General features: G+C 42.2%; 1 protein-coding gene across 4 annotated transcripts in view; it reads right to left on the bottom strand.

The window, feature by feature from the left end:
- Itch (itchy E3 ubiquitin protein ligase) overlaps positions 1–27592 on the bottom strand; it is an 89795-nt gene that overhangs the window by 20027 nt on the left and 42176 nt on the right. For all 4 annotated transcript variants that reach the window (XM_045156083.1, XM_045156085.1, XM_045156084.1 and 1 more), the window contains 10 exons: positions 26481–26638; positions 22817–23018; positions 21410–21505; positions 20271–20445; positions 14411–14480; positions 13575–13659; positions 8228–8356; positions 5844–5916; positions 4816–4887; positions 2884–2972 (listed from right to left, as the gene is read on the bottom strand). In XM_045156083.1, coding sequence (XP_045012018.1) covers positions 2884–2972; positions 4816–4887; positions 5844–5916; positions 8228–8356; positions 13575–13659; positions 14411–14480; positions 20271–20445; positions 21410–21505; positions 22817–23018; positions 26481–26638 — 1149 coding nt within the window. The remainder of the gene's footprint in view (positions 1–2883; positions 2973–4815; positions 4888–5843; positions 5917–8227; positions 8357–13574; positions 13660–14410; positions 14481–20270; positions 20446–21409; positions 21506–22816; positions 23019–26480; positions 26639–27592) is intronic.

Raw genomic sequence — 27592 nt, 5'->3', positions numbered from 1 at the left:
CAAGGACTATAAAGTACCAACCCAGAGCTGGGCGTGGTGGTGCACGCCTTTAATCCCAACACTCAGGAGGCAGAGGATCACTGTTTGTTCAAGGCAACCCTGAGTCTACAGAGTGAATTACAGGTCAGCCTGAGCTAGAGTGAGACCCTACCTCAAAACAAACAAACAAAAACAACAACCCAGGGCTGGAGAGATGGCATAGTGGTTAGGGTGTTTGCCTACAAAAACAGAGGACCCACGTTCAATTTTCCAGGACCCATGTAAGCCAGACGCACAAGGTGGTGCATACGTCTGGAGTTTGTTTACAGTAGCTGGAAGCCCTGGTGTGCCCATTTTCTCTCTCTCTGCCTCTTTTCTGCTCTCAAATAAATAAATAAAAATAAAAATAATAAAGAAAGAAAAAAAAAAAACCAACCCATACGAACACAAGATTGTGGTGATTATATAACATGGTTGGGCCTGGCAGAACAAAGCTGGTGTAACACACATGCCACTGTGCCTTGTATTCCAGACCCCGGCTTTCTGCTAGTTAAGCCTTTGGTGATAATGCTGCTTCTACTTCAACATAGCTAAATGGTTTTCTAATGATAAAAATGATGGACTTGTCTCCTGAAATTTGTTTAACTTGTACAAAACTACATGTTTTTATTCATATTTATTACTTATGATTACTTTATAACATGATTTGTGTGTGTGTGGTAGCATCTCACTCTAGCCCAGGCCCATCTGGAATTTACCATATAGTCTAGACAGGCTGTCCTGGAACTCGCAACAATCCTACCTCTGCCTCCTGAGTGCTGGGAATAAAGGTGCACGCAACCATACCCAGCTTATTTGAATTTTATAGTTTATTATAATGTTATAAAGATAACTATTAACAGGCTAGAGAGATGGCTTAGCAGTTAAGGTGCTTGACTGCAAAGCCAAAGGACCCAGGTTTATTTCCCCACTACCCATAAAAAGCCAGATGCACAAGGTGGTGCATGCATCTGGTCCTTTGCAGTGGCTAGAAGTTCTGGCATGCCCATTCTCACTGTGTATGCCCCTTTCTCTCTCTAAAATAAAAAAAAGTATTTAAAAAAAATTTAAGCATAAATACTATCATAGAGCCACCAGCTGAGCATACAAAGGTTCTAAAGTAAAGGCTGGAGAGATGGCTTAGTGGTTAAGGTGCCTGCCTACCAACCTGACGGACCCATATTTGACTCTTTAGATCCCATGTAAGCCAGACACACAAGATCATTAAAAGACAGTATTTTGAGGGGTGGAAATGGAGGGCTCGGTGGCTAAAGCACCTCCCATGAAAACGTGAATACTTGAGGATCAACAGAATGCACCCCCCCAAAAAAATGGATGTTGTAATGGGCATATGATGCCAGCATGCATACCACTAGAAAACTGGAGGCTCTTGGGCTGTCAGTGATGATCAGTGAGACCCTGTCTCAAGTAAGATGGAAAGCAAAGGCTACACTCAAAGTTGTCTTCTGATGTCCACACATGCATTTTGGCACACGCATGACCCCCACATTTTGCACACAACACACACACACACACACACACACACACACACACACAGAGTAATTCTACTCTTCAGAATAATTCTAGAAAGTAGATGCTACTATTCTTATTTCAGAGACATTTGTCCAGGGTAATAGAATATAATATGGAGGGCAAAAAGATTCAAATCCAGTCTAGCCTACAAAGCCCTTCTACACTGTTACTGCTACAATTTTTTTTTTTTGTTCATTTTTATTTATTTGAGATTGACAGAGTGAGAGAAAGAGGCAGATAGAGAGAATGGGCGCGCCTGGGCTTCCAGCCACTGCAAACGAACTCCAGATGTGTGCATCCCTTTGTGCATCTAGCTAACTTTTGTCCTGGGGAATCTAGCCTTGAACTGGGGTCCTTAGGCTTCACAGGCAAGCACTTAATCGCTAAGCCATTTCTCCAGCCCTTAAAAAGACTTTACACATCCAAGTTTGGTTTGCACAAAATCCAGCATTGCCCTGTTCTGACCCTCACTAAGTCTGTCACTCATCCCTTAATTTTTTTTTTTCTACTGAAAGCCAAATATTTTGCACTATAGTGAACTGGATTTATCTCTTCCTATGGCCCTAATCATGACTGTTTATTGACTACAGGGCAAGATGGACATTTAGAGGACTGCTACATATTTTTTTTAAAAAGTTGGGCTTAGGTTGGGCATGGTGGTGCATGCCTTTAATCCCAGTACCCAGGAGGCAAAGGTAGGAGGGTCACTAAGTTCAAGGCCATCCTGAGACTACAGAGTGAATTCCAGGTAAGCCTGAACTAAAGTGAGACCCTACCTTGAAAAACCAAAAAAGTTGGGCTTAGCAGTTAAGGCACTTGCCTGCAAAGGCAAAGGACCCAGGTTCAATTCCCTAGTATCCACATAAGCCAGATGCTCAAGATGGCGCATGCGTCTGGAGTTCATTTGTATTGGCTAGAGGCCGTGGCACACTCATTCTCTCTCTCTCTCTCTCAAATAAATAAATAAAAATAAATACTTTAAAAGGTTTTTCTTTTTTTGAGATAGGATCTCCAGGCTGGCCATGAATTCACTATGTAGCCAAGGATGACCTTGGATTTTTAAAAAAATTTAGTTATTTGAGAGAAAGAGAGAGGGAAGGTGCTCTGTGCATCAGACATGAATTGGTCTTAACACGTATAAAATCAACTAGCTTAGAAACAAAGCACTGAAATAATGTGTATTAAATTCTGTAGCTGCAGGATAAAGCTTCAATATTTTTCTCTATTTCATTTTCCTGAAATATAAGATTGAGAAAATAATACTTGCAAGCAAATTATAATGATACCTTTGGAGGAAAGGAACTAAGTTCTGAGTATTCATATTATCACTACCTTGCTACACCTCCATAATCTAACCCTTCTTCTCCGGGAAAAATCACCCACAAACGTCTTCGCAAATCTTGAGGGCTGAAGCTCATTATCTAGGAAACAATAAAGGGAGAGGAACTGATGACAGTAGCTGTGGGAACACCATTCTGCCGCTTCTGACTTCACCTTCGTGAAGACGATTTAAATCACACATGAAATAGAAAGGGTTACAGTCCAGTTAACACCAAATGTGTAGTAACTATATGATAGCGCAGTTTTATACATTTTACTATGTATACTTCTAGTTAAACCTGAGAAGTTGCTCTATCACTTGAATCGTATAAGTTAGAGTAACTACAAAATGACCAGAGATTAGGAGTGTTCCCTAGCCACCACCAAGTCGGGAATGGAATAGGGTTGGCTACATTTGGGGTTGTTTCACAGCTAACTGACTAAACTAGAAATAAAAAAAAAAAAAAAACAGTGCTTGCGAAGAAAACCCAATTCCCATGGAAAACATTCTCAGTGGTAGCCTGTACAAGAGGGAAAAACACATGTTCCACAATGGTTGGTTAATGGCCCATCTTCAAATTTGAAGGACAGTGCCTTTGGTTTCTCCTTCTACAAAACTAATTATTTGCCCTTAGGGGTTGAGGAAACAGTGTGGCCTGGAGAAGGACAGGGGTTTATCAACTAACAAGAAGAACTATAATACATTAAATTTCTAAGGAGAATCAGTAAGTATTCTATTTATGCTGATCTTTTAGTTCCCTACAAAACAGAAACATTCCTTTTATGAATCCACATTCCCTTCAAATAGCAAAATCTCAGGTGTGACAAAAAGTACAATGTTCATGGCATACATGACAAATATTCTAAGGCTTATGACAAATATTCTAAAAATACTATAAACTATGTATACAGCAATGCCAATGAGATGTTACAAGGTAGAACGATTCCCTTTAAAAAATGCCTAATAACGGGAGATGGCTTAGTGTTTGGGGCATTTGCCTGAGAAGGCTAAGGACCCCAGTTTGATTCCCAGGACCCACGTAAGCCAGATGCACAATGTGGGGGGCACATGCATCTGGAGTTCATTCGTTTGTAGTGGTTAGTGGCCCTGACGTGCCCATTCTGTCTTTCCATCTACATCTTCCTGTCTCTCTCTTAAATAAATACTTAAAAATGCCTAATAAAATAATTTTTTATGCAATTTCTACCATGAACAGTTGTACTATGCTGACAAAAAAAAAAAAAAAATTACCTAGAGCAATTTTTTGTTTTGTTTTAGTTTTTCAAGGTAAGGTCTTGCTCTAGCCCAGGCTGACCTGGAATTCACTATATAGTCTCAGGGCGGCCTCAAACTCACAGCACTCCTCCTACCCTTGCCTCCCAAGTGCTTGGATTAAAGGCGTGTGACACCATACCCAGCCTCTATTTTAGGCAGTATCTCTCAGATACTGTGACCAATAGCTATGTTCTTTCCCACTTAAAAAAGCTTTGCCAAAGGCTGGAGAGATGGCTTAGCAGTTAAGGTGATTGCCTGCAAAGGTTAAGGCGCCCAGGTTCAATTCCCCAGGACCCATGTAAACCAGATGCACAAGGAGGTGCATGTATGTAGAGCTAGTTTGCAGTGGCTAGAGTCCCTGGTGTGCCATTCTATCTGCCTCTTTCTCTTTCTTTATTTTCCAGGCATGATGGCACACATCTTTAATCCCAGCTTATTATAAAAATCCAAAGTAATAAGAGAAGTGTAAAAACAAAGCCTTCCCCTCTTTTTTCTATCCACTCCACAAAACAAAACATACAGGCACACATGTGACTATATTTGTTCCTAAATGCTGAGTACTAAGGTAGTTGGCAATGAAATTAAATATTCAAGAATTCCCAACTCAAGTAGTTCAAAGCTGTTCAGATAAAACTGACAGCTCTGAAAGTAAGTGAATGAGACTGTACCTGTTGAAAGGAATCCTCAAACAATGTTTTTCTTGTCACTGTGATCTTTATATGCTGTGGCATGGCCAGTTGCTGAAATGTAAGAATGATTTAGGTCAACTCTCATCATTAAAATGGCCTATCAAAAAACCAAAAGGAAAAGTTTTACTTACTTTTATCTTTGCCTATAGAAACAGATTATGAACATGAATTCCATTCAATAATGTTTGTCAATGAATTTGTGAGCATTCATGCTGATTATCCATTGGCGTAAGAAACAAAAAACTGAGATCTCATATTTAAAGTGTTTAATGAATCAAGTAAAGTTTAACTTTTATTTTCAAAAAGTCAATTGAAAGCTAGGCATGATGCCACATGCCTTTAATCCCAGCATTTGGCAGGCACAGGTAGGAAGGTAGGAAGGTCACCATGAGTTCAAGGTCAGCCTGAGCTAGAGTGAGACCCTACCTCGAAAAAACAAAAAGAAAAAAAAAAAGTGCTTCCTGTACAAGTATGAGGGCCTGAGACGGCTCAAGTTTTATTCCCCAGCAGCTGCAAAACTAGCTAGGCATGACCTCACACTCTATAACCTCTGTCCTACACAGAGCAGAGATCAGAAAATTGCTGGGACTCAAGAAAAATGGCAAGCTTAATAACAGACTATGTAAAAGAAAAAAAAAAAAAGCAGGCAAACAATAGAGACATCCGCAGACAAGTACCCATATCTGTACATAACACACATGCAAGCAAAAAAGAAAGTTGTAACTTATGTTTGAAGATCTTTGCACTCTGCAAGCAATAAGTAGTGAAGGAAAAAAAGTGACATTTCTATTCAAATGATTTCTAGCTTAATCTTTTGGACAACAGAATCATAATTCCCTAATTAATGTATGTATGTATATATGTATATTTCATTGTCTGAAAAACAGAGATCCCAATGCTTTGCATTTTACCTGTTTTTCTAGAGTTATTTTCGCAATCATTACATAATATAAGCAATATAATATCAAAGGAAAGGAAGTGCAGCCAAGTACAGCTCCAATACTGACCTGACACCAAAACCGGAAATACTGAACCTTTGCCTTGAAGTCCCGAACATAGGCTATCTGCGGTCCATTGTCTCTGGAGAAGAACAACATGACATACAACTGCTTGTGAAAGACAATGCTAAAGGACAGCAAATACCAGCCCTCCTCAGGACCTAGTAGACAAATACTTGGTTTTTCCCTTCTTTCTTGGAATGTTTCCAAAGGGCCATTTGGAAGACAAAGCCTGATGGTGGCGAAGCCACTGCAGGGTGCAGGCATCTAATAAGGCTTTGTAAAGGAAGTTCTACTTGATAACACATCTATTCTAACATCCACTCTATTTTGGTTCTGCCAGCAAGCTCCACCAACACTAAGCCATCTCTCCAGCCCAACAGAGACTCCTGACAGTCAACTAGGCTGATGCTATCTAGGATGATTGCATCACTCAGTGTGTTCATGTGACTTAAGGTCTGGCTTACGGGTGGTAACTGGAAGTGTTATACACGACTTTCAGGAGGCTACTGTGTTTGAACCCTTGGTCCACAGAGCTGGATGATGCTCTCTGAGAAATTAAACCTTTAGGAGGTGGGGCACTGCTGGCGGCAGTAGACCATTGGAACTGGCTTTGAGGTTTTATTGCCCAATCCCACCTCCAGTTCACCCTCTGCTTCATGACTACTGATGAGTATGACCAGTCGCTCCCCTGCTTCTGATCACTGCCCTTCCCATCATGATGGGCTGCATCATTTTGGAACTATAAGCTTCTGTAAGCAGCTTCGTGTCAAATATTTGGTTACAGCACGAACAATAATACAGTGTTCTTGAGTCATGACTGTGTATGGTAGCTTGAACGGATGTCCCTCAAAGACTCAGGTGTTTTATTAAATCTTGTATCTTGGGTCTCTAGCTGCCTGACTGGAGGAGGTGTCAGTGGGGAAAGGTCCTGGGCTCCAGACCAAAGGTGTGTTTGGGGGCAGATCTGAATTCCAGCCCAAAGGTTTGCAGAGAGGTCTGAGGCTCTGAGGAGTCCTGCATGCTGCCAGCTTGTGCTGGTGTCTTGCTTACTTTGCTCTCTGCTTGGATCTATGAAGTAAGCAGCTTCTTCCCCCATTGATGGAACTCCCCGCTGGATCTACAAGCTTGAAACAAACCCCTTCCTCCCATCAACTGTATCTGGCTTGTATATTCATCCCAGCAATGCGAAGCTGTCTACAACCCTATGTATTAAGAACTTTAAAAACGTAACCAGAAAGCCCAATAAATAAATAAATAGCCCAGTAAATAAATAATAGGCAAATGGCTGGGTGTGGTAGCGCATGCCTTTAATCCCAGCCCCGAGAGGCTGAAGTAGGAAGACTGCCACAAATTTTGGTTAGCCAGAGCTATAGCAGGACCCTACCTCAAAACACACACACAAAAGTTTTAGGCAAGTCCAACAAACTGGCCTTTTAATTTTAATGCAAGGCAGCGAGAATGAGAGAGGGAGAGGGAGAGTGAGAGAGAGAGAATTGGTAGGTCAGGGCCTGCAGTCACTGCAATGGGACTCCAGATGCATGTGCCCTTGTGTGCATGTGCGACCCTGCGTGCTTGTGTCACTGTTTGTCTGGCTTATGTGGGACCTGCAGAGTTGACTATGAGTCTTTAGGCTTCACAGGAAGCACCTTAATTGCTAAGTCATCTCTCCAGCTCCCCAACCCCCCATTTTTTTAAAAAGCCAGGCATGGTAGTGCATACCTTTAATCCCAGTACTTGGGAGGCTGAGATAGAAGGATCGCTATGAGTTTGAGGGTAACCTGAGACTAATTCCAGGACACCCTGGGATTAAAGGCGTGTACCACTCTGCCCAGCTTAAGGTTGTAGAAACTTTTTTTTTTTTAATTTATTTTTTACTTATTTATTTGAGAGAGAGACAGACAGAGGTTGAGGTGGGGGGAATGGGTGCGCCAGGCCTCCAGCTACAGCATACGAACTTAGGACACATTCGCCCCCTTGTGCATCTGGCTGATGTGGGCCCTGGGGAATTGAACCTGGGTCCTCTGGCTTTGCAGGCAAGCGCCTTAATTGCTAAGCCATCCCTCCAGCCCAGTTGTAGAAACTTTAAAGGGCTGGAGCCTAGCTGGATAAACCATGTCACTGGAGGAAGGACTTGACGAGTTACGGCCTAGCCCTGCTGGCTCTTCCTCCCCCAGTGATGCGGATTTGTGACCGAAGCCTTCCAGCTAGGACAGGCCACGCCTAGCTCGCCATATGGACATGTCCCCTCAAAACTGTAAAAACAAACTTTCCTGCTTTAAGTAGCTTCTAATTAGGTATTTTGTCTTAGCAATGAGAAAGTAATGCAAATTTTTATGTAAAACTCTGAGAAATTAACTTTACATTTCATCTGTGACATCTAGAAAACTTACAGAGCAGACTTTCCTGTGCGGGGGTCGATGTAGGTGGTTGTTCTTCTATTGTGGTCCACGAAGTATGGAATTCCATCCACGGTGAATCTCATTTCCCAGCCTTCAGGTAAGGGCTTTTCATTTAGTTGACTATAAATATAAACATAAGAATACTAATGACTACTTTGCCAAATACAGAAATTGAAAATACCCATAAATGTAGCATAAAGCTTTCTGTTTGTTTTTTGAGGTAGGGTCTCATTTTAGCCCGGGCAAACCTGGTGGCTTTGAACTCAGGGCAATCCTCCTACTTCTGCCTCCTGAGTGCTGGGATTAAAGGTGTGCGACACCATGCCCGGCTCAAAACTTTTTTAAAAAAACTATACTTACTTATAAATTTATTTGTCCGCATGGGGGGTGGGTGCACCATGATATCATGCTGCTATGTAAAAACCCCAGATGTCTATTCCACTTTATGCAACTGGCTTTACATGGGTGGCTGAGAAACTAAACCTAGGCTGGCAGGCTTAGAAAGCAAGTATCTTTAATTTTTCTAGCCATCTCCCAACCTAAAAATCATTTCAAAAGAAAAAAGCCGACATGGTGGCACACACCTTTAATCCCAGCACTCAGGAGGCAGAGGTAGGAGGATTACCCTGAGTTCAAGGCCACTGAGACTACAGAGTGAATTCCAGGTCAGCCCAAGCTAGTGTGAGACCTGACCTCGAAAAACCAAAAAAAAGAAAAAACAAGTCTAATATTTTCAGTTGTACAGTAAATACCTCTAACTGGACATTCTACACACATTAGAGTCCTCACCAACAACATTAAGAACGAAACACCATGTTATTGGCCTGTGTTCCCTAACGTACCTAATAAGTAACCTCAAATATGTTTTAAAATATATTTTACTTATTGTTTAGCAGAGAAAGAGAAAGAATGGGCATGGCGGGGCCTCTTGCCACTGCACAAGAACACCATATCCATGTGCCACTTAGTGCATCTGGCTTTATGTATGTACTAGGGAATAAAACCCCAGGCTGTCAGGCTTTGCAAGCAAGTACCCTTAACCACTGAGCCATATCTCCAGCAGAAACTATAAATATCTATGATATCTTAGCTCTGCCAATTAGGGCATCATATTCATCCTTTATCTTAAACCCTCCAAAGGGGAGTAACATTTTAGCCCAGACTGGCCTTCAAATCATAGAAATCCTCCCGAGTGTTGGGATTAAAGGCATGCACCCCCATGCCTGGCATGGCCCTAGTCTTTAATATTTATTTATTTAAAGGGGGTATGGGCACACAAATGAAATCCAGACACATGTGCCTCCTTGTGCATCTGGCTTACGTGGGTCTTGAGAAATCGAACCGGGGTCATTAGGCTTCACAGGCAAATACCTTAACCACTAAGCCATCTCTCTAGCCCCGGCCCTAGTCTTACACTGTTATTTCTGCCACAGTGGTTTTTATTCTTTTTTGGCTTTTCAGGCAGGGTCTCACTCTAGCCTAGGCTGATCAGGAATTCGCTCTGTAGTCTCAGGGTGACCTCGGACTCATGGTGATCCTCCTACCTCTGCCTCTTGAGTGCAGGGATTAAAGGCATACACCACCATGCTTGGCCTTTCTTCCTTCTTCTTTTCTAATTATTATTATTATTTAAAAAAATTTTTTTGTTTATTCTTATTTATTTGAGAGCGACAGACAAAGAAAGAGGCAGATAGAGAGAGAGACAGAGAGAGAGAATGAGCGCGCCAGGGCTTCCAGCCTCTGCAAACGAACTCCAGACGCGTGCGCCCCCTTGTGCATCTGGCTAACGTGGGACCTGGGGAACCGAGCCTCGAACTGGGGTCCTTAGGCTTCACAGGCAAGCGCTTAACTGCTAAGCCATCTCTCCAGCCCTAATTATTTTTATTTATTTGAAAGACAGAAAGAGGCAGGCACAAAGAGAGAGAGTATGGGTGGCACCAGGACCTCTTGCCACTGCAAACGAACTCCAGATGCATGTGCCACCTTGTACATCTGGCTTACAAGAAGCTGGGGAGATGGCTCAATATACAAAGTGTTTACTGCACTGACAAGGAGATGGGAGGTGGAGGCAGGAGGCTTTCCTGAAGCTGGAAGCTTGAGGGGAGCACATGAAGAACAGCAAAACAAGAATCCAGCGCCATAAACCCGGTCTCAAATGAGGTGGGAAGGCACAGGGCTCACCCAAAACTCGTCCTTGGACTTCCACAGACGCATCATGGCATGCACATGTGCACACTCACACACGAGCATGCACACACACAAATATATAATAAAATGCTTAATTTTTCTTTTTTCAAGGTAGTGCCTCGCTCTAGCTTAGGCTGACCTGGAATTCACTATGCAGTCTCAGGGTGGCCTTGAACTCATGGCAATCCTACCTCTGCCTCCTAAGTGCTGGGATTAAAGGCGTGCATCACCACACCCGACCCCACAGAAAGTTTTCTAAAAGGGCAGTATGTAATCAAGGCCGAATAAAAATCCAGGAAACGTCAAACCTCATTGGCTAGAAATCCTCCGCATCAATGTGTTTCTCCACTTTAATAATGGGTGTTTGGAATCCTCTCAAACCTTTCCCTGGGTATGACTTCCTTCTTTCTGGTCCTACTTTATATTCTTTCTTTCTTTTTTTTTTTTTTTTTTTTGATTTTTCGAGGTAGGGTCTCACTCTGGTCCAGGCTGACCTGGAATTAACTCTGTAGTCTCAGGGTGGCCTCGAACTCACGGCGATCCTGCTACCTCTGCCTCCCGAGTGCTGGGATTAAAGGCATGCGCCACCACGCCCGGCACTATATTCTTTCTTTATTACAAATGTGGCTGGGCTGAAGAGATAGTTTGGCTGGTAAATTGCTTGCCTTGTTAGTCATGAAGACCTGTGTTCAATCCCCAGTACCCACATTAAAAAAAAAAAAATAGATCTCTAGATGTGACTACCATAGTAATTACCTACACTTGGTGAACTTTGAGTATTTCTAGTTTTGTTTCTAAGATAAGGTATTACTACATAGTCCAGGCTAGCCTAGAACTTTGATCTTCCTATTTCATCCTCCTGAGTGCTGGCTTTACTTGAGTTATACCTTGTGGGCACCTGTGAATCTGAGGCCAGCCTGGGACTACAGAGTGAGTTCCAGATCCTGGGCTAGTGTGAGACATTACCTCAAAAAAAAAAAAAAAAGAAAGAAAGAAAGAAAGAAGAAAAAGACAAAGAGAAAAAAAAACTGGCTCTAGCAAACTCTAGTACTTAGACTAAGAAATAATATTAATACAATTGCTTACAGTTATCACAACATTAAGGGAAAAAAATGCAAATTTGGGGTTAGAGAGATGGTTTAGTGGTTCAGGAACTGGCCTATGAAGCCTAAGGACCCAAGTTCAATTGCCCAGTACCTATATAAGCCAGATGCACAAGGTGGGGCAAGCATCTGTAGTTCGTTTGCAGTGGTTGTAGGCCCTGGCACACCCATTCTCTCTCAAATAAATAAATAAATAAGGATATGTATATATACACACACACATTTTTAAGGCAAATTTGTAGCCAGGCATGGTGGCACAACACCCAGCAATTGGGAAGCAGATGTAGAAGGATTGCTGTGAGTTCAAGGTCAGCCTGAGACTACACAATGAATTTCAGGCTGGTGGGCTAAAGTAAGACTCTATCTCAGGGAAAAAAGGCAAATTTGTGATAGTATCTCTTCATTAACTAGCAAGTTCTTATAATTATGATGTGAATTAACAATTTTTTTAAATTAATTAATTTGAGAGTGACAGAGAGAGAAAGAGGCAGATAGAGAGGGACAGCGAATGGGCACACCAGGGCTTCCAGCCACTGCAAACGAACTCCAGACACATGCACCCCCCTTGTGCACCTGGCTAATGTGGGTCCTGGGGAACTGAGCCTTGAACCAGGGTCCTTATGCTTCACAAGCAAGCACTTAACCGTTAAGCCATCTCTCCAGCCCCAACCATTTCTTTTGATATGAACAACAATCAGACATTATTTTTTTTTTAAATTTTATTTATTTATTTATTTATTTATTTGAGAGAGACAGACACAGAGAGAAAGACAGATAGAGGGAGAGAGAGAGAGAATGGGCGCGCCAGGGCTTCCAGCCTCTGCAAACGAACTCCAGATGCGTGCGCCCCCTTGTGCATCTGGCTAACGTGGGACCTGGGGAACCGAGCCTCGAACCGGGGTCCTTAGGCTTCACAGGCAAGCGCTTAACCGCTAAGCCATCTCTCCAGCCCCAGACATTATTTTTTTTAATACTGCTATTTGTATTGGTGACAAAAACAAAATAAGAACAGCGAAGTGATTTTCTTCCTACTCTTAAGAAACTCAAAATGGGGCTAGAGAGATAGTTTAGCGGTTAAGGTACTTGGCCTGTGATGCCTAAGGACCGAGGTTCGATTCCCCAGTACCCACATAAACCAAACACATAAGGTGGAGTATGCAACTGGAGTTCACAGTGACTAAAGGCCTTGGTATGCCCATTCTCTCTATCTCCCTATTTCTCTTCCTCTCTTTCCTTCCCTTCCTCCCTCCCTCTCAAATAAATAAATAAAAGATTTTTCAAAAAAAGAAACAAGGGGGCTGGAGAGATGGCTTAGTGGTTGAGCGCTTGCCTACGAAGCCTAAGGACCCCGGTTCGAGGCTCGATTCCCCAGGACCCACGTTAGCCAGATGCACAAGGGGGTGCACGCGTTTGCAGTGGCTGGAGGGAAAAAAAAAAAAAAAGAAACAAGGGCTGGAGAGATGGCTTAGCAGTTAAGGTGTTTGCCTGCAAAGCCAAAGAAACTTGGTTTGATTCCCCAGTACCCATGTAAGCCAGATGCACATGGTGTTGCATGCACTTGGGAGTTTGTTTACAGTGGCTTGAGGCCCTGGTGCACCCATTCTCTCTCTCTCTCTGTGCCTCTTCCCATTCTCAAATAAATAAAATATTTTTTAAAAAAGAAATGCAAGCTTTCACAACATAAAAATAATAATTTTGCTACTTTTAAAGTATGCTTAAGGGCTGGAGAGATGACTTAGCAGTTAAGCACTTGCCTGGGAAGCCTAAGGACCCCGGTTTGAGGCTCAATTCCCCAGGACCCATGTTAGCCAAATGCACAAGGGGGCGCATGCATCTGGAGTTTGTTTGCAGTGGCTGGAGGCCCTGGCGTGCCCATTCTTTGTCTCTCCCTATCTGCCTTTCTCACTCTGTCTGTTGCTCTCAAATAAATAAATAAAAATAAACAAAAAAAATTTAAAAAAAGAAAGTATGTTTAAGACATCAGAGGAAAGAATAGGTAAACGATTCAGAAACAGACAATCTTTACACTAGTAATTAAAAGTTCTTACCCCTGATTTCTAGGGTCTTCCCATTGGGTAATTCGCGTGTTGTGGTTGACAAAATATACTCTTCCATTGCTATCTGTTCGCTTCTCTTTATTAAACAAAATAAAACAAAAAGCATAACATTAACATTGGTATAGTCTTTTTCTTTAAACTAAGACAAAGTGAAGGAGGGGAAAAAAGGGAAAGTGGAAGGAGGGGATTATAATCATGTTTATACTTATTGAAATTGCCAACAGAAATAAAAATGACATGACAGGCATGGTGACCCACGCCTTTAATCCCAGCACTCAGCAGGCAGAGGTAGGAGGATGGCTGTGAGCTCAAGGCTGCTCTGAGACAACAGAGTGAATTCTAGGTCAGCCTGAGTTAGACTAAGAACCCACCTCAAGCAGGAGGGCCTCAGAAGACCTCATTTGCTCTGTGCTCCATTCCCCAGCACCCATGTAAACAGCTAGGCATGGTCACACATGCTTGTAACCCCAGGCCCGTGGCAAGTGGAGAGCAGAGAAGCTCTGCATGCAGTGGGGGACTGCACCTCAAGGAAACCAGGGATGAGCAGCAGAGGGGGAGAGGAGGACACACAGTATTTTCCCCTGGTTTCTGCAACCACACAACACACATGCACAAAAGTATATGTTTACTTGGGTCTCTGAGGCAAACTGAGATATGCAAAAATCTTCACAGGAACTTGCCCAAAAAAGAGCAGAGTATCACCTGCAAAGACTTTTTTGTTGTTGTTTTAGTGCTAGGAAATCAAACCCAGGAATATTCACTGAGCTACATCCTTAGTCCTTGATGTTTAAAATGGCGTATTTTCTTGAAAGAACTAATGTACTTACCCCATCCAGGTGGTAATGGACCAAGAGGGTCAAATTCTTTATTTTGTGATGTAGCAAATAAATCTTGATTCTAAAAAGAAACAAACAAGTGAAATAATTCACAACATGAACAGATATCAAAGCAAACCTATGAGTTCCAATATGCTGTCCCTTGGCCATATATTCAGTTTTATCTTAAAAAGTGTTAGACAGTACCAATATATACTTTACTTTGGTTCAAAAACATGTCTGACAAGAGTGGCCACAATACTCATGAGCTTATGGTGTCTGATGCTACCAACACAAGACCTGCATAATAAGAGGGGGGAAATGACCATATAAAAATAGAAGAGAGAGGGCTGGAGAGATGGCTTAGCGGTTAAGCGCTTGCCTGTGAAGCCTAAGGACCCTGGTTGGAGGCTCGATTCCCCCAGGACCCACGTTAGCCAGATGCACAAGGGGGCGCCCATGTCTGGAGTTCGTTTGCAGTGGCTGGAGGCCCTGGCGAACCCATTCTCTCTCTCTCTCTGCCTCTTTCTCTCTGTCTGTTGCTCTCAAATAAATAAATAAAAATAATTAAAAAAAAAAGAAACAATAGAAGAGAGACTAGTTGGAAAGAAGGTAGTCAGTGAAAGGGGTTTGGGGAGGGGAAAGAGAAGGTGGTGGAAGGGAATTATGATCATAATATATGGCCTATATGTATGGAGGCTGTCAATAAAAAGTTTTTTAGCTGGGCATGGTGACATACACCTTTAAACCCAGCACTCAGGAGGCTACGGTAGGAGGATCATTGTAAGACCCAGGCTAATCTGAGGGTACACAGTGAATTCCAGGTCAGATTGGACTAGAGTGAGACCCTACTTGGGGGAAAAAAAAAAAGTTCTTAAGGGGTAGAGAGATAGCTCAGCAGTTAAGGCAATTGCCCATAAGGCCTTATGACCCAAGTTTAATTGCCTACTATCTATGAAGGTATTAATGAATCCGTAACTTCATGGAAGACTTCTTAAAAATTCTTTTCACAATTACCACATTGGTGACAACATAAAAGCAGCACTCAGGCTGGATGTGGTGGCGCATGCCTTTAATCCCAGCACTTGGGAGGCAGATGTAGGAGGATCACCATGAGTTCAAGGCCACCCTGACACTACATAGTGAATAGTGAATTTCAGGTCAGCCTGAGCTAGAATGAGACCCTACCTCAGAAAAACAACAACAGAAAACAAACAAAATAAATAAAAGCAGCACTCCATCTTTGGAAAAAGAGGAACAAGCTAAACTAATTCTTGTTTTCCTTTAGTGTGTGAGGGAGGTATGCATGTGTGTGCACACGTATGCACCTCTGTCCACACATGCAGAGGTGAGAGGACGATGTTAGGGTTCTCCTCTACCACTCTTCTATGTTATTTCCTGACAATCTCCAACTGAACCTATAGCTCCCCATTTTCTCAGCTCGTCAGGCTGACCAGCAAGTCCCAGTATCAGTTCTATCTCTGCCCCTCTCAGCACTGGTGTTTCAGGATACGTGGCAAACCTTGGATTTTTTTGAGTGCTAGGGATTGAACTCAGGCCCTCAGGCTTGTATAAGTAACTTTACCAACTCTTATACTGATGCCTTTCAGATAAGGTCCCACGTAAACAAGATGTACCCAAGACTGGCCTTGGACATACTATGTAGCCAAGGAGTGATGAATTCCTGATCCTGTCTCCACTGCCCACCATGCCTGGCTACATGATACATGTTCTTTGGAGGGTTAATAATTGTATTAGTTTTAATGTATAATACACATGAAGTAGTTGTGTGGCAGTTCCATCTTTGGTAAGATAAGGCAAATAATAGATTTAACTACTTTCAAACTTATTTTATTATGGGGGAAAAAGTAAAAGATGACAAAATAAAGTCCACATGCCAAGTACCACGATTCAACATTTAAGACCTTACCAAATTTATCTTTCTTTTTTCCCTATTATTTGCTAAAGTAGACATCCAACATAATTTCAGCCTATACATTTTGGCATACAATTTTAAAATGTGAAAAAATTTTTTTCTAAACCAGAATTTTATTTATTCATTTATTTAAGAGAGAGAAACAGATTGAGCACACTAGGCCCTTCAGCTGCTGCAAGCAAACTTTATGTGGATCATGGGGCACTGAATTCGGGTCCTTTGGCTTTGCAGGCAAGTGCCTTAACTGCTAAGCCATCTCTCTAGCTCTGAATTATTTTTTTCTGAAATTTTACACAATTTCAATATAATTATACTTTGAGCAAAAACCACAATGCTAGCTTGGCTACTATCTAAAAATTAATCTATAGATACTAATAGTTAATCCATAATTTAGTGCTTTTTTTAAAAACTCAGGATGTGAACAGTGCTCTAATGTTACATTTGGTTAGGTCATTTTCCCTTAGTGCAATGCACCAACTGCATTTCTTTATTTTTTGTTTTTGTTGAGACAGGGTGGTCTCAAACAACCCATAGTGGCCTCGAACTTGCTATGCAGTGACACTGGCCTTGAACTGCTATTGTTCCTGCTCCACTCCCAAGTGCTAAGATTAAAGATCTACAACATCCCTGGCCTGGCTATCTTTAAAAAAAAATTCTTTTTTGTTGTTTTTATTTTTATTTATTTGTTTGAGAGCGACAGACAGAGAAAAAGAAGCACATAGAGAGAGAGAATGGGCGCGCCAGAGCCTCCATCCACTGCAAATGAACTCCAGACGTGTGCACCCCCTTATGCATCTGGCTAATGTGGGTCTTGGGGAGTCGAGCCTCTAACCAGGGTCCTTAGGCGTCACAGGCAAGGCTTAACTGCTAAGCCATCTCTCCAGCCCCCCAGCTATTTTTTTATTGACCTGTTGCAGAAACCAGATTAATTGATTAGGTTTTAAAGAATATGAGAAATAATCCATTTCTGAATTATCAGCTGCTCAAATATAGGGCTATCAGGCCAGACATGGTGGCGTATGCCTTTAATCCCCAGCACATGGGAGGCAGAGGCAGGAGGATTGCCTTTCGTTTGAGGCTACCCTGAGACTACATAGTGAATTCCAGTTCAGCCTGAGCTAGAGTGGGGCCTGGGGGTGGGGGGAGAGAGCTATCAAAAACTAAACCTTACTCCTCCTCACAGAATAATTATGAAAAGGAGAGTAGAAAAGCTATGTTACAGAACAGGTCTGAAAAGTTTATAGTATACCAAATTGTTTTGGTGATTGTCTATGATCTAAGCCTACAGCACCACCCCTCCCTTAGATAATGGGGTGTATGCCTACTATCAGTAAACATCATCAGAACAGTGGTATATGTTCACACCCAACAAAAATCAGATCTTGGGGCTGGAGAGATGGCTTAGCAGCTAAGGCACATGCCTGTGGAGCCTAAGAACCCAGGTTTAATTCTCCAGGATCCACGTAAGCCAGATGCACAAAGTGGCACATGTGTCTGGCGTTCGTTTGCAGTAGCTAGAGGTCCTGACTTGCCCATTCTCTCTCTCTCTCTCTCTCATAAATAAATAAAAATAAATCTTTAAAAAAATAAAAAATCAGCCGGGCGTGGTGGCGCACGCTTTTAATCCCAGCACTCAGGAGGCAGAGGTAGGAGGATTGCCATGAGTTCAAGGCCACCCTGAGATGACAGAGTAAATTCCAGGTCAGCCTGGACCAGAGTGAGACCCTACCTCGAAAAACCAAAAAAAAATAAAAATAAAAAAATAAAAAAAATAAAAATAAAAAATCAGATCTTTCTTAGTAATAACCACCACTTCTTAAGATGACATTAAAACTGTCAAATTCATTCAATTCAATTCACACCTTGCTATTTTAAGAGGAAAACATGTTTATATTCTATGTAATTTAGAACCACACTGTAACAAAAACAGAATTTCAAAAAAATTTGCCTGGGGCTGGAGGGATGTTTAGTAGTTAAGGCACTTCTATGAAACCTAAGGATCCAGGTTCGATTCACCAGATCCCATGTAAACTAGATATGCATGATGGCACATGCATCTGGAGTTCGTTTGCAGTGGCTTGAGGGCCTAGCGCACCCATTCTCTCTCTCTCCAATAAACAAATAAAAATGAAATATTTCTTAAAAATTTGCTTGGCATAGTGACACACGGCTTTAATCCCAGCATTCGGGAGGGTGAAGTAGGAGATCGACACTGTGAGTTTGACGCCAGCCTGGGAATACGTTGTGAATTCCAAGTCAGCCTGGGGTAAAATGAGACCCTACCTCGAAAAACAACATTATTATTATTCATAAGTTGGTTATTTTGGATAGGAGTGAAGAAAAGAGCAAAAAAGAGAATGTGAGTGATGAAGTTGTAATTCAAAAAAGTTTTAAAGTTCAGACACTTGTTGGCAAAGCCAAAGGACCTAGGTTTGACTCCCATACCCACATGAAGTCAGAAGCCCAAGGCGGCACATGGGTCTGGAGTTCATCTGCAGTAGCTCGAGGCCCTAGCATGCTCATTCAATCTCTCTCAAATAAATTTTTAAAAGTTCCAAAGATCTCGAATAATAAACTGGCAAAGTTTACAATGAATCAATATATGTAGTAGGTACTCCAGAAGCTTTTATCTTTATTTATTATTGTTGTTGCTGTTTTGTTTTTTCTTTTCTTTTTTTCTTTTTTTTTTTTTTTAGTTTTTCGAGGTAAGGTCTTACTCTAGTCCAGGCTGACCTGGGATTCACTATGTAGTCTCAGAGTGGCCTTGAACTCATGGCGATCCTCTTACCTCTGCCTCCCAAGTGCTGGGATTAAAGGTGTGCACCACCATGCCCGGCTTATTTTGTTTTTTCAGTGCAGGGTCTTCGTCTAACCCAAACTGATTTGGAACTCACCTGTAGCACCAGGCTGGCCTCCATCTCATAAAATCCTCCTACATTAGCCTAAGTGCTGGTACTAAAATCATGCTCCACTACACTGGGCTCCGAACGTGTTTATCTGTTGTTGTTGTTTTTGTTTTGAGGGGCTAGGGAGATGGTCATTGGGTAATAATGTGAGGTTAAGTTACCCAAAGTTTATCAAAGAAACTGTAAAACAAGGATTTGAACCCTGATGTTTCTGGGTCCAAAGTCAGCCATATGGAAACTAGTTTTAAAGAAAGCAGGCAAGCCAGGTGTGGGGTTTCATGCCCTTAATCCCAGCACTCAGAAGGCTGACCCAGAAGGATCTCTATGAGTTGAGGCCAGCCTAGGACTACAGAGTGAATCCCAGGTCATCCTGGGCTAAGAAAAAAGGAAGGCTGGAGACATGGCTTAGCTGTTAGGGTGCCTGCCTGCAAAGCCAAATGACCCAGGTTTGTCTCCTCAGAACCCACGTAAGCCAGATGCACAAGGTGTTGTGTCTGGAGTTCGTTTGCAGCTGTTGAAGGCCCTGGTGCTCATTCTCGCTCTCCGTTCACCCCTCCTTAGGCAACCTGGTGGAACCCTACTCGAGTGAAGTCATCATACTGATGCCAAAGTCAGTGCTGACATCCCACAGGCATAACATTACAGCCCAGACCTCCTGGATTCAAGTAAAACTCCTGCCTCAGCCTCCTGAGGAGCCGGAACTGGAGGAGTGCCCCATTGTGCTCACCTAGAAAAGTTTTACTTCTTTTCAAACCACTTGGGTTTATATTTATTAACCTTTTCCTCATGAATTTTAAGTTGTCAGAGCTTGTTTTCTGTTTATTTTGGATATTAACAAACAAAAGGGAATTGGATGTCAGGAATTACAGAACAGACAGATCACATACATATATTACAACAGGAATGGTCTCAAGGGAATACATTCTCCTTGTACCTCTTTTCAGTACTTTACAAGATATATGCTGAAAAGATTTTTAAAACTGAGTATTTTTACTAGTTATAATAACCAACAAATCAACAGGCTGCTCACCCCATAAATGAATCTCTGGTTAAACTGCTGCATTGCTCCTTGAAGCTGACTACGCTGTAACTGCCACTGTTCATAGTTCCGGACAGATTCCAGTGTTGGCCTCTGCCATGTTGTTGTTCTTGTGAAATGGTCAACATAATAGATACGTCCCATATTGTCAACACGCCGCTCCCAGCTAAATCAGAACAAAAGTAATTCAATAGGTATTTGTAAGACATGAAATACGTTTTACTTTGAGGGGCTACATTTTCCACCTTCTGTGTTCGAAAAGAACACTGCGTCACATCTTTGCTAGAAAAGCGTTCTATAACTGAGCTAAATCCTCAATTATTTGAGAACCTACTGATGATTTACTTGAGGTTTTTTAATATTTTTAAATGATCTATAAGCAAGGTTGAATGTTTCTAAAGTATAATATTTTAATGCTCATATAATATATTTATAAATGTAATGTACAGTAGGAAGTAAGACTGAAAATAACTAAAGAATCATTTACAAAAAAGTTCTTAACCAGGTATGGTGATGCACACCTTTAATTCTAGCATTGGGGAAGCAGAGGTAGAAAGAGGTGAGTTCAAGGCAAGTCTGGGGCTACAGACTGAGTTCCAAGTCAGCCTGAGCTGCCATGAGACCCTACCTCAAAAACAACAAAAATAGGTAAATGACAGGAAAGATAATAATGACTACAGAGGGCTGGAGAGATAGCTTAGCGGTTAAGCGCTTGCCTGTGAAGCCTAAGGACCCCGTTCGAGGCTCGGTTCCCCAGGTCCCACATTAGCCAGATGCACAAGGGGGCGCACGCGTCTGGAATTTGTTTGCAGAGGCTGGAAGCCCTGGTGCGCCCATTCTCTCTCTCTCCCTCTATCTGTCTTTCTCTCTGTGTCTGTCGCTCTCAAATAAATACATTAAAAAAAATAATAATAATGACTACAGAGAGGATTGTATATACATATAATTTGGATTTTTCTTTCTTTCTCTTTACTTTCAAGGCAGAGTCTCAATCTAGCCTAGGCATACCTGGAATTCTCTATAGTCCCAGGATGGCCTTGAATTCTTAATGATTCTCATATCTCAGCCTCTCAAGTGCCAGGATTAACGGCGTATATTTCTGAATAAACACGTTTAAGTCATATGCTTACCCGGGAGGTAGAGGTTCAGGTCTATCCCACGTTGTTCTTTTTTCAACATGATCTACATAATAAACACGTCCATGCTGGTCCACTCTCTGCTCCCAACTTAAAAACAAAATCAGAAAGACTAGTGAGGGCACTTCTTAAGCCCGCCTTTACTTTTTCTCATTAAATGACCATACTATACAAAAGTGAGACAATTAGCCTATAAAGATCATTCATTACATTTTTCTCTCTTTCCTTTTTTTTTTTCAAGATAGGATCTTGCTCTAGCCCAGGGTGACATAGAATTCATTTTGTAGTCTCAGGGTAGCCTCAAACTCTTGGCAATCCTCCTGTCTCTGCTTCCTGAGTGCTGGGATTAAAGGTGTGTGCCACCATGCCTGGCTTTTTGCTTTCCTTTTTAAAAAAATATTTTTATTTTATTTATTTGAGAAAGAGAAAAAGAGGCATTTAGTGAGTATGGGTGTGCCAGAGCCTCCTGCCACTGCAAATTTCAGACACACGCACCACTTTGTGCATCTGCTTTACGAGGGTACTGGGGAATTGAACCCAGGTAGTCAGGCTTTCAGGCTTGGCAAGAAAGCAAGTGCCTTTAACTGCTGATCCATCTCTCTAGCCCCATTTTCCTTTTTGAAAGCTTCCATGGGTTTAGGTGGAAGGAGATCCTAAATTTAAAAAAAAAAAAAAAAAAAAAAAAAAGCCAGGCACGCTGGCACATGCCTTTAATTCCAGCATTTTGGAGGCAGAGGTAGGAGAATAGTTGTGAAGACAAGGCCACCTTGAGACTACAGAACGAATTCCAGGTCAGTCTGGGTTAGAGCAAGATCCTAAATCGAAACGCCCTCCCCACCCACCCCCAAAAAAGAGTTCAAGGTAACACTAACCTACAACATATCAAGTTTGAGGCCAGTGTAGGCTACATGTCTCAAAAAACGAAAAGGAGAAGACCGGGTGTCACTCTGTAGTCCAGGCTGACCCTGAGCTCACATCAGCTTCCATGTGCTGGGATTAAAACGCATGCCACCATGCCCTGCTCAAAAACTTTTTCTACTTTGCCCTGGAAAGGAAAGGAGAATACTTCAAATGTGGTGACCTGTCTTTGACTGCAGATTCCTGAAAATCAATTACAATTGCACAGACAGTTAATGACACAATGTAGTATTTTTCTTTATATAAATTAGCACATTCAGAAACCTAAAGATGAGCCAGACATGGTGGCACAAACCTTTAATCCCAGCACTCAGGAGGCAGAGGCAGAAGGATTGCCATGAGTTCAAGGCCAGCCTGAGACTACATAGGGAATTCCAGGTCAGCCTGGGCTAGACTAAGACCCTATCTGGAAAAACAGAACACAAACAAACAAAAAGAAAACTAAAGATGACAAATGTTAAAAAAAAAAAAAGAGTTACTTACCCGGGCGGTAGGGGAGCTTGAGTTACGGGAGTTACAGGATTTACAGAGTTTAACGGCCTTGGGCCTGAGCCTCCAGATATTGTAAGAGGAATGATTAATCCAGACGTTGCTCCTTCGGATGTATTTGTATTGGTGGAGGGCAGGGAGCCTGTACTAGACCCATCACTTTCAGAATTGGCAGATGCTGAACCATTGACAGATGCTATAAAAGATTTGGGGAAAATAATGAAACTACTTGCTTTCTGAAATCTAAAATTAGCATAGAATTTTAACTTAAAGTAAATGACAAATAAAAATCTAAGAATATGCCAGGCCTTATGGCCCACATCTTTAATCCCAGTAGTTAGGAGGTAGAGATAGGAGGGTGGCTGTGAAGATGAGGCCAGACTAGGACTACAGAGAGAGTTTCAGGTTAGACTGGCCTAGTCTGAGACCCTGCCTCACAAAAACAAAACAAAAATTGAAGAATATTAATATACATATATAGAAACTGCTAACTAGCTTGTCTCATTAATTGTAAGGCACAGAATGTCACAGGAAACTACATGATTATTTTTGTCGTTCTAATGATCAAACTAAGGTCCTTATGCATGATATCTCTATTACTAAAGTATACTCACAACCCAATGAAAATGTTTAGAATAAGGACACATTAGTATAACTTTTATTTATTTCCAAGCAGAGAAAGACAGAGAGAAATACGGGGTGCGCCAGGGCATAGCACCACTGCAAAGGAGCTCCAGATGCATGCACCACATAGTGCATCCGGCTTTACGTGGGTACTACAGAATTGAATCAGGGTTGTTAGGCTTTGCAGACAACAGCCATAACTGCTGAGCCATCTCTCCAGCCCTAGTATAACTTTTAAGATACTTAGAACTGTCATCTCTACACAATCCTGAAGATTAGAGACCAATTTTGTTTTGTTTTCAGGTAGGGTCTCCATCTAGCCCAGGCTCACCTGGAATTCACTATGTAGTCTCAGGATGGCTTTGAACTCACCATGATCTTCCTACCTCTGCCTCCCAAGTGCTGGGATTAAATGTGTGTACCACCACACCTGACTAGAGAACAATGTATGTTTGTTTTTCTAGGTAAGGTCTTACTCTAGCCCAGCCTATTGGGATTAAAGATGTGTGCCACCAAGCCCAGCCTCCCCTTTTGTTTTTTTTCTTGAGACCAATTTTTGATGCTGGGAATAATATGGATGCACTGATATCATTAGTAAGCAGTAATATTTTTTCAAACACTCAACACTATAAAAAATACTTGTTGGGCTGGAGAGATGGGTTAGTGGTTAAGTGTTTGCTTATGAAGCCTAAGGACCCTGGTTTGAGACTCAATTCCCCAGTAGCCATGTAAACCAGATGCACACGGTGGCACATACATCTGGAGTTCATCTGCAGTGGCTGAAGGCCATGGTACACCCATTTTCTCTCTCTGCCTCTTTCTCACTCCGTTGCTCTCAAATAAATAAATAAATATAAACAAAAAAATTTTTGAAGCCAGGCATTGTGGCATATGCCTTTAATCCCAGATCTCAGGAGGCAGAGGTAGGAGGATCACTGTGAGTTCAAGGCCAGCCTGGGACTACAGAGTGAATTCCAGGTCAGCCTGGGCTAGAATGAGACCTTAACTCAAAAACATATATGTATATATAAATACTTGTTGATAAAACAGATTTCTAGTGGAATTCATCATTATGACAAAGAGGTTTATTATTAATACAACTGTCTACTAAGAAGGGGAAGGTGCTTAACACTAACTCATGTAATAAAATGATTTGTTGACAACCAATTAACCTTTTTTTAATTTTTTTAGGTAGGGTCTCACTTTAGCCCAGGCTGACCTGGAATTGACTCTGTAGTCTCAGGGTGGCCTCTAACTCACAGTGATCCTCCTACCTCTGCCTCCCGAGTGCTAAGATTAAATGTGTGCACCACCACACCTGTCTCCAATTTACTGTTGTAATAATATTGGGTTCAATTACTTTACATTTCGTAGCCATGTACCAGCCAAATGAAATAATGCAAGATAATGTATTTGTTGTGACTAATAAGAAAATAAATATTCTGTTTGATCATGTTACTACACAAACAATCTTTACACTGTAACTAAGTGGAATATGTTCATTGGTTGCATGTTCTTAAAAAATCTAATTGTGGAAGCGGGTGTGGTGGTGCACACCTTTAATCCCAGCACTTGGGAGGCAGAGGTAGGAGGATTGCCGTGAGGCCACCCTGAGACTCCATAGTGAATTCCAGGTCAGCCTGGGCCAGAGACCCTACTTCAAACAACCCCCCCCCAAAAAAATCTAATTGTGGAGCCAGGTGTGGTGGTACAAGCCTTTAATCCCAGTAGGAGGATTGCTGTGAGTTCAAGGTCACCCTGAGACTATGTAGTGAATTCCAGGTCAGCCTGGGCCAGAGTGAAACCCTACCTCGAAAAACCAAAACAGAAAAAAAAAAAAAAAAAATCTAATCGTGGGGCTGGGGATATGGCTTAGTAGTTAAGGCACTCGCCTACAAAGCCAAAGGACCTAGGTTTGATACCCCAGGACACACATAAGCCCGACGCACAAGAAGCCACATGCGTCTGGAGTTTGTTTGCAATGGCTGGAGGCCCTGGCGTGCCCATTCTCTCCTACTCTACTTCTCTCTCTTAAATAGTTAAAACTACAAATTATATTTTTAAAAAAATCTAATTGTACTAGCCCAGGCTGACATGGAATTCACTGTGGCCCCAGGCTGGCTTCAAATTTACTGTGATCATCTAACTTCAGCCTCTTTGGTTCAGGGATTAAAGGCATCTGCCACACCCTCAACTCACTGTCATCTTTTTAAACGGGAATAAGCAACCAAATTCTTAACTACAAGACGTGCCATGTCACACAAATGATGCAACAAAAAAAAGTTTCAATCTGCCAGGCATGGTGGTACACACCTTTAGTCCCAGCACTCGGGAGGCAGAGGTAGAAGGACTGGTGTGGGTTCTAGGCCACCCTGAGACTCCATAGTGAATTCTAGGTCAGACGTGGCTAGAGTGAGATCCTACCTTAGAACAAAAAAAAAATTTCAATCTTAACTGTGCTGCTTACACAAATGTGTGGTCTGCATTTAGAGCACCTCACTACCTGAGAAAAATGTAGAGAAAAGGCAGCTCCTGGTTATCTATAGAAAGACCATTCTTGGTCAAAATGAGGTCCAGAAGCTAGGCTTGGTGACTCACACCTGTACCGCAGCACTCAGGAGGTTGAGGCAGGATTGCTAGACCTTCTGGACTAACCTGGGCTACAGAGTGAACTCTGAGCTTAGTGCACACACCTTTAATCCTGCAAGGAAGAGGATGAGGAAGGAGCGTCACCATGACTGTGAAGCCAACCTAGGCTACAGGGTGAGTTCCAGAGAAACCCGGCTTCAAAGACAAGCAAACAAAAAAGGCCAAAACCATAAAGGGGTCTTCCTGACACTTACCTGAGGATGACGTCCCAAATAAAATATGACTAACAACACAGGGCATGGGCGGACACACCCCAATCCTGCACTTGGTAGTCTGAGGCAGTAGCAGTTTTAAGGTGAGCCTGGACTACATTTTAAAGCTCAGTATTATGCCGCTCCCCCAGCTGAACATTATTTACAAAGAGTACTGAAGTATGAATACACACCTGGTCTACGTGGGGTGGGTGGGGGTGGTCGTGAAGGTCTTGGAGGTCTAGAAGGCTTAAAACCACCATTTGAAAGTGATGGAGAATTGCTCCCATTGACCTTCCTATTTTCCCCAGACCCTGGAGCCTCAGGGTCATCTGATCCATTTGTGTTCAATCTGGGTAAGGGTGGCGAAGGGAGACAGGGGAAGAGAGAAAGAACAAATGCTCTTTGAATTTAAGAAAACCAGTAAAAAGCCCAAAATTTAACATTTTTAGGAGCTTGAGAAAAGTTACCATATTCCTGCAACTTCAAATAGGCCTGAATATAACGAAATAAAGAAACAGAGAGGCAGTGCCAGGTTATTAACCCATCCCTCCCCTTCTTCTCCCACTGCCTAATACATGTACAGAGTTTCTATTCAAGACTTTTTGTTTTGGGGCTGGAGAGATGGATTAGCGATTAAGCGCTTGCCTGTGAAGCCTAAGGACGCCAATTCAAGGCTCGATTCCCCAGGACCCACGTTAGCCAGATCCACAAGGGGGCGCACACGTCTGGAGTTTATTTGCAGTGGCTGGAAGCCCTGGAGTGTCCATTTTCTCTCTCTCTGCCTCTTTCTCTGTCTGTCACTCTCAACTAAATAAATAAGAATAAAAATAAAAATTTTAAAAAAAACAAAATTTTTTTTTGTTTTGTTTTTTCTAGGTCGGGTTTCCCTCTAGCCTAGGCTGACCTGGATTAAAGGCATGCACCACCATGCTTGGCATAACCCCAAATAGTCTTTATACTTTCCTATTCAAAGTATGGTCTCTGGGACTAAGGAGACAACTCAGTGGTTAAAGGCACTTGTTGCAAAGCCTGCCAGTCCAGGGTTCAATTCCCCAGTACCCATGTAAAGCCAGACACACAAAGTGGTATATGCATATGGAATTTGTTTACAGTGGCAAGAGATCCTGGTGGGGTGTGTGTGTGTGTGTGTGCATGCGCGTGCACACGTGTGCTCTCTCTCTCTGAAATAAAAACAAATACTTTTATAGAGTGTCTCCTCTGAACCAAAACCAACTACAATATTAAGAGCTTGTCAGAAATGGATAATCCGGGAGGTTGGAGAGATGGCTTAACAGTTTTTTTT

This window comes from Jaculus jaculus, chromosome 8, assembly GCF_020740685.1.
Source record: "Jaculus jaculus isolate mJacJac1 chromosome 8, mJacJac1.mat.Y.cur, whole genome shotgun sequence".
In the NCBI taxonomy this organism is placed as follows: domain Eukaryota; kingdom Metazoa; phylum Chordata; class Mammalia; order Rodentia; family Dipodidae; genus Jaculus; species Jaculus jaculus.
This window is presented reverse-complemented; position numbering and strand designations above follow the sequence as displayed.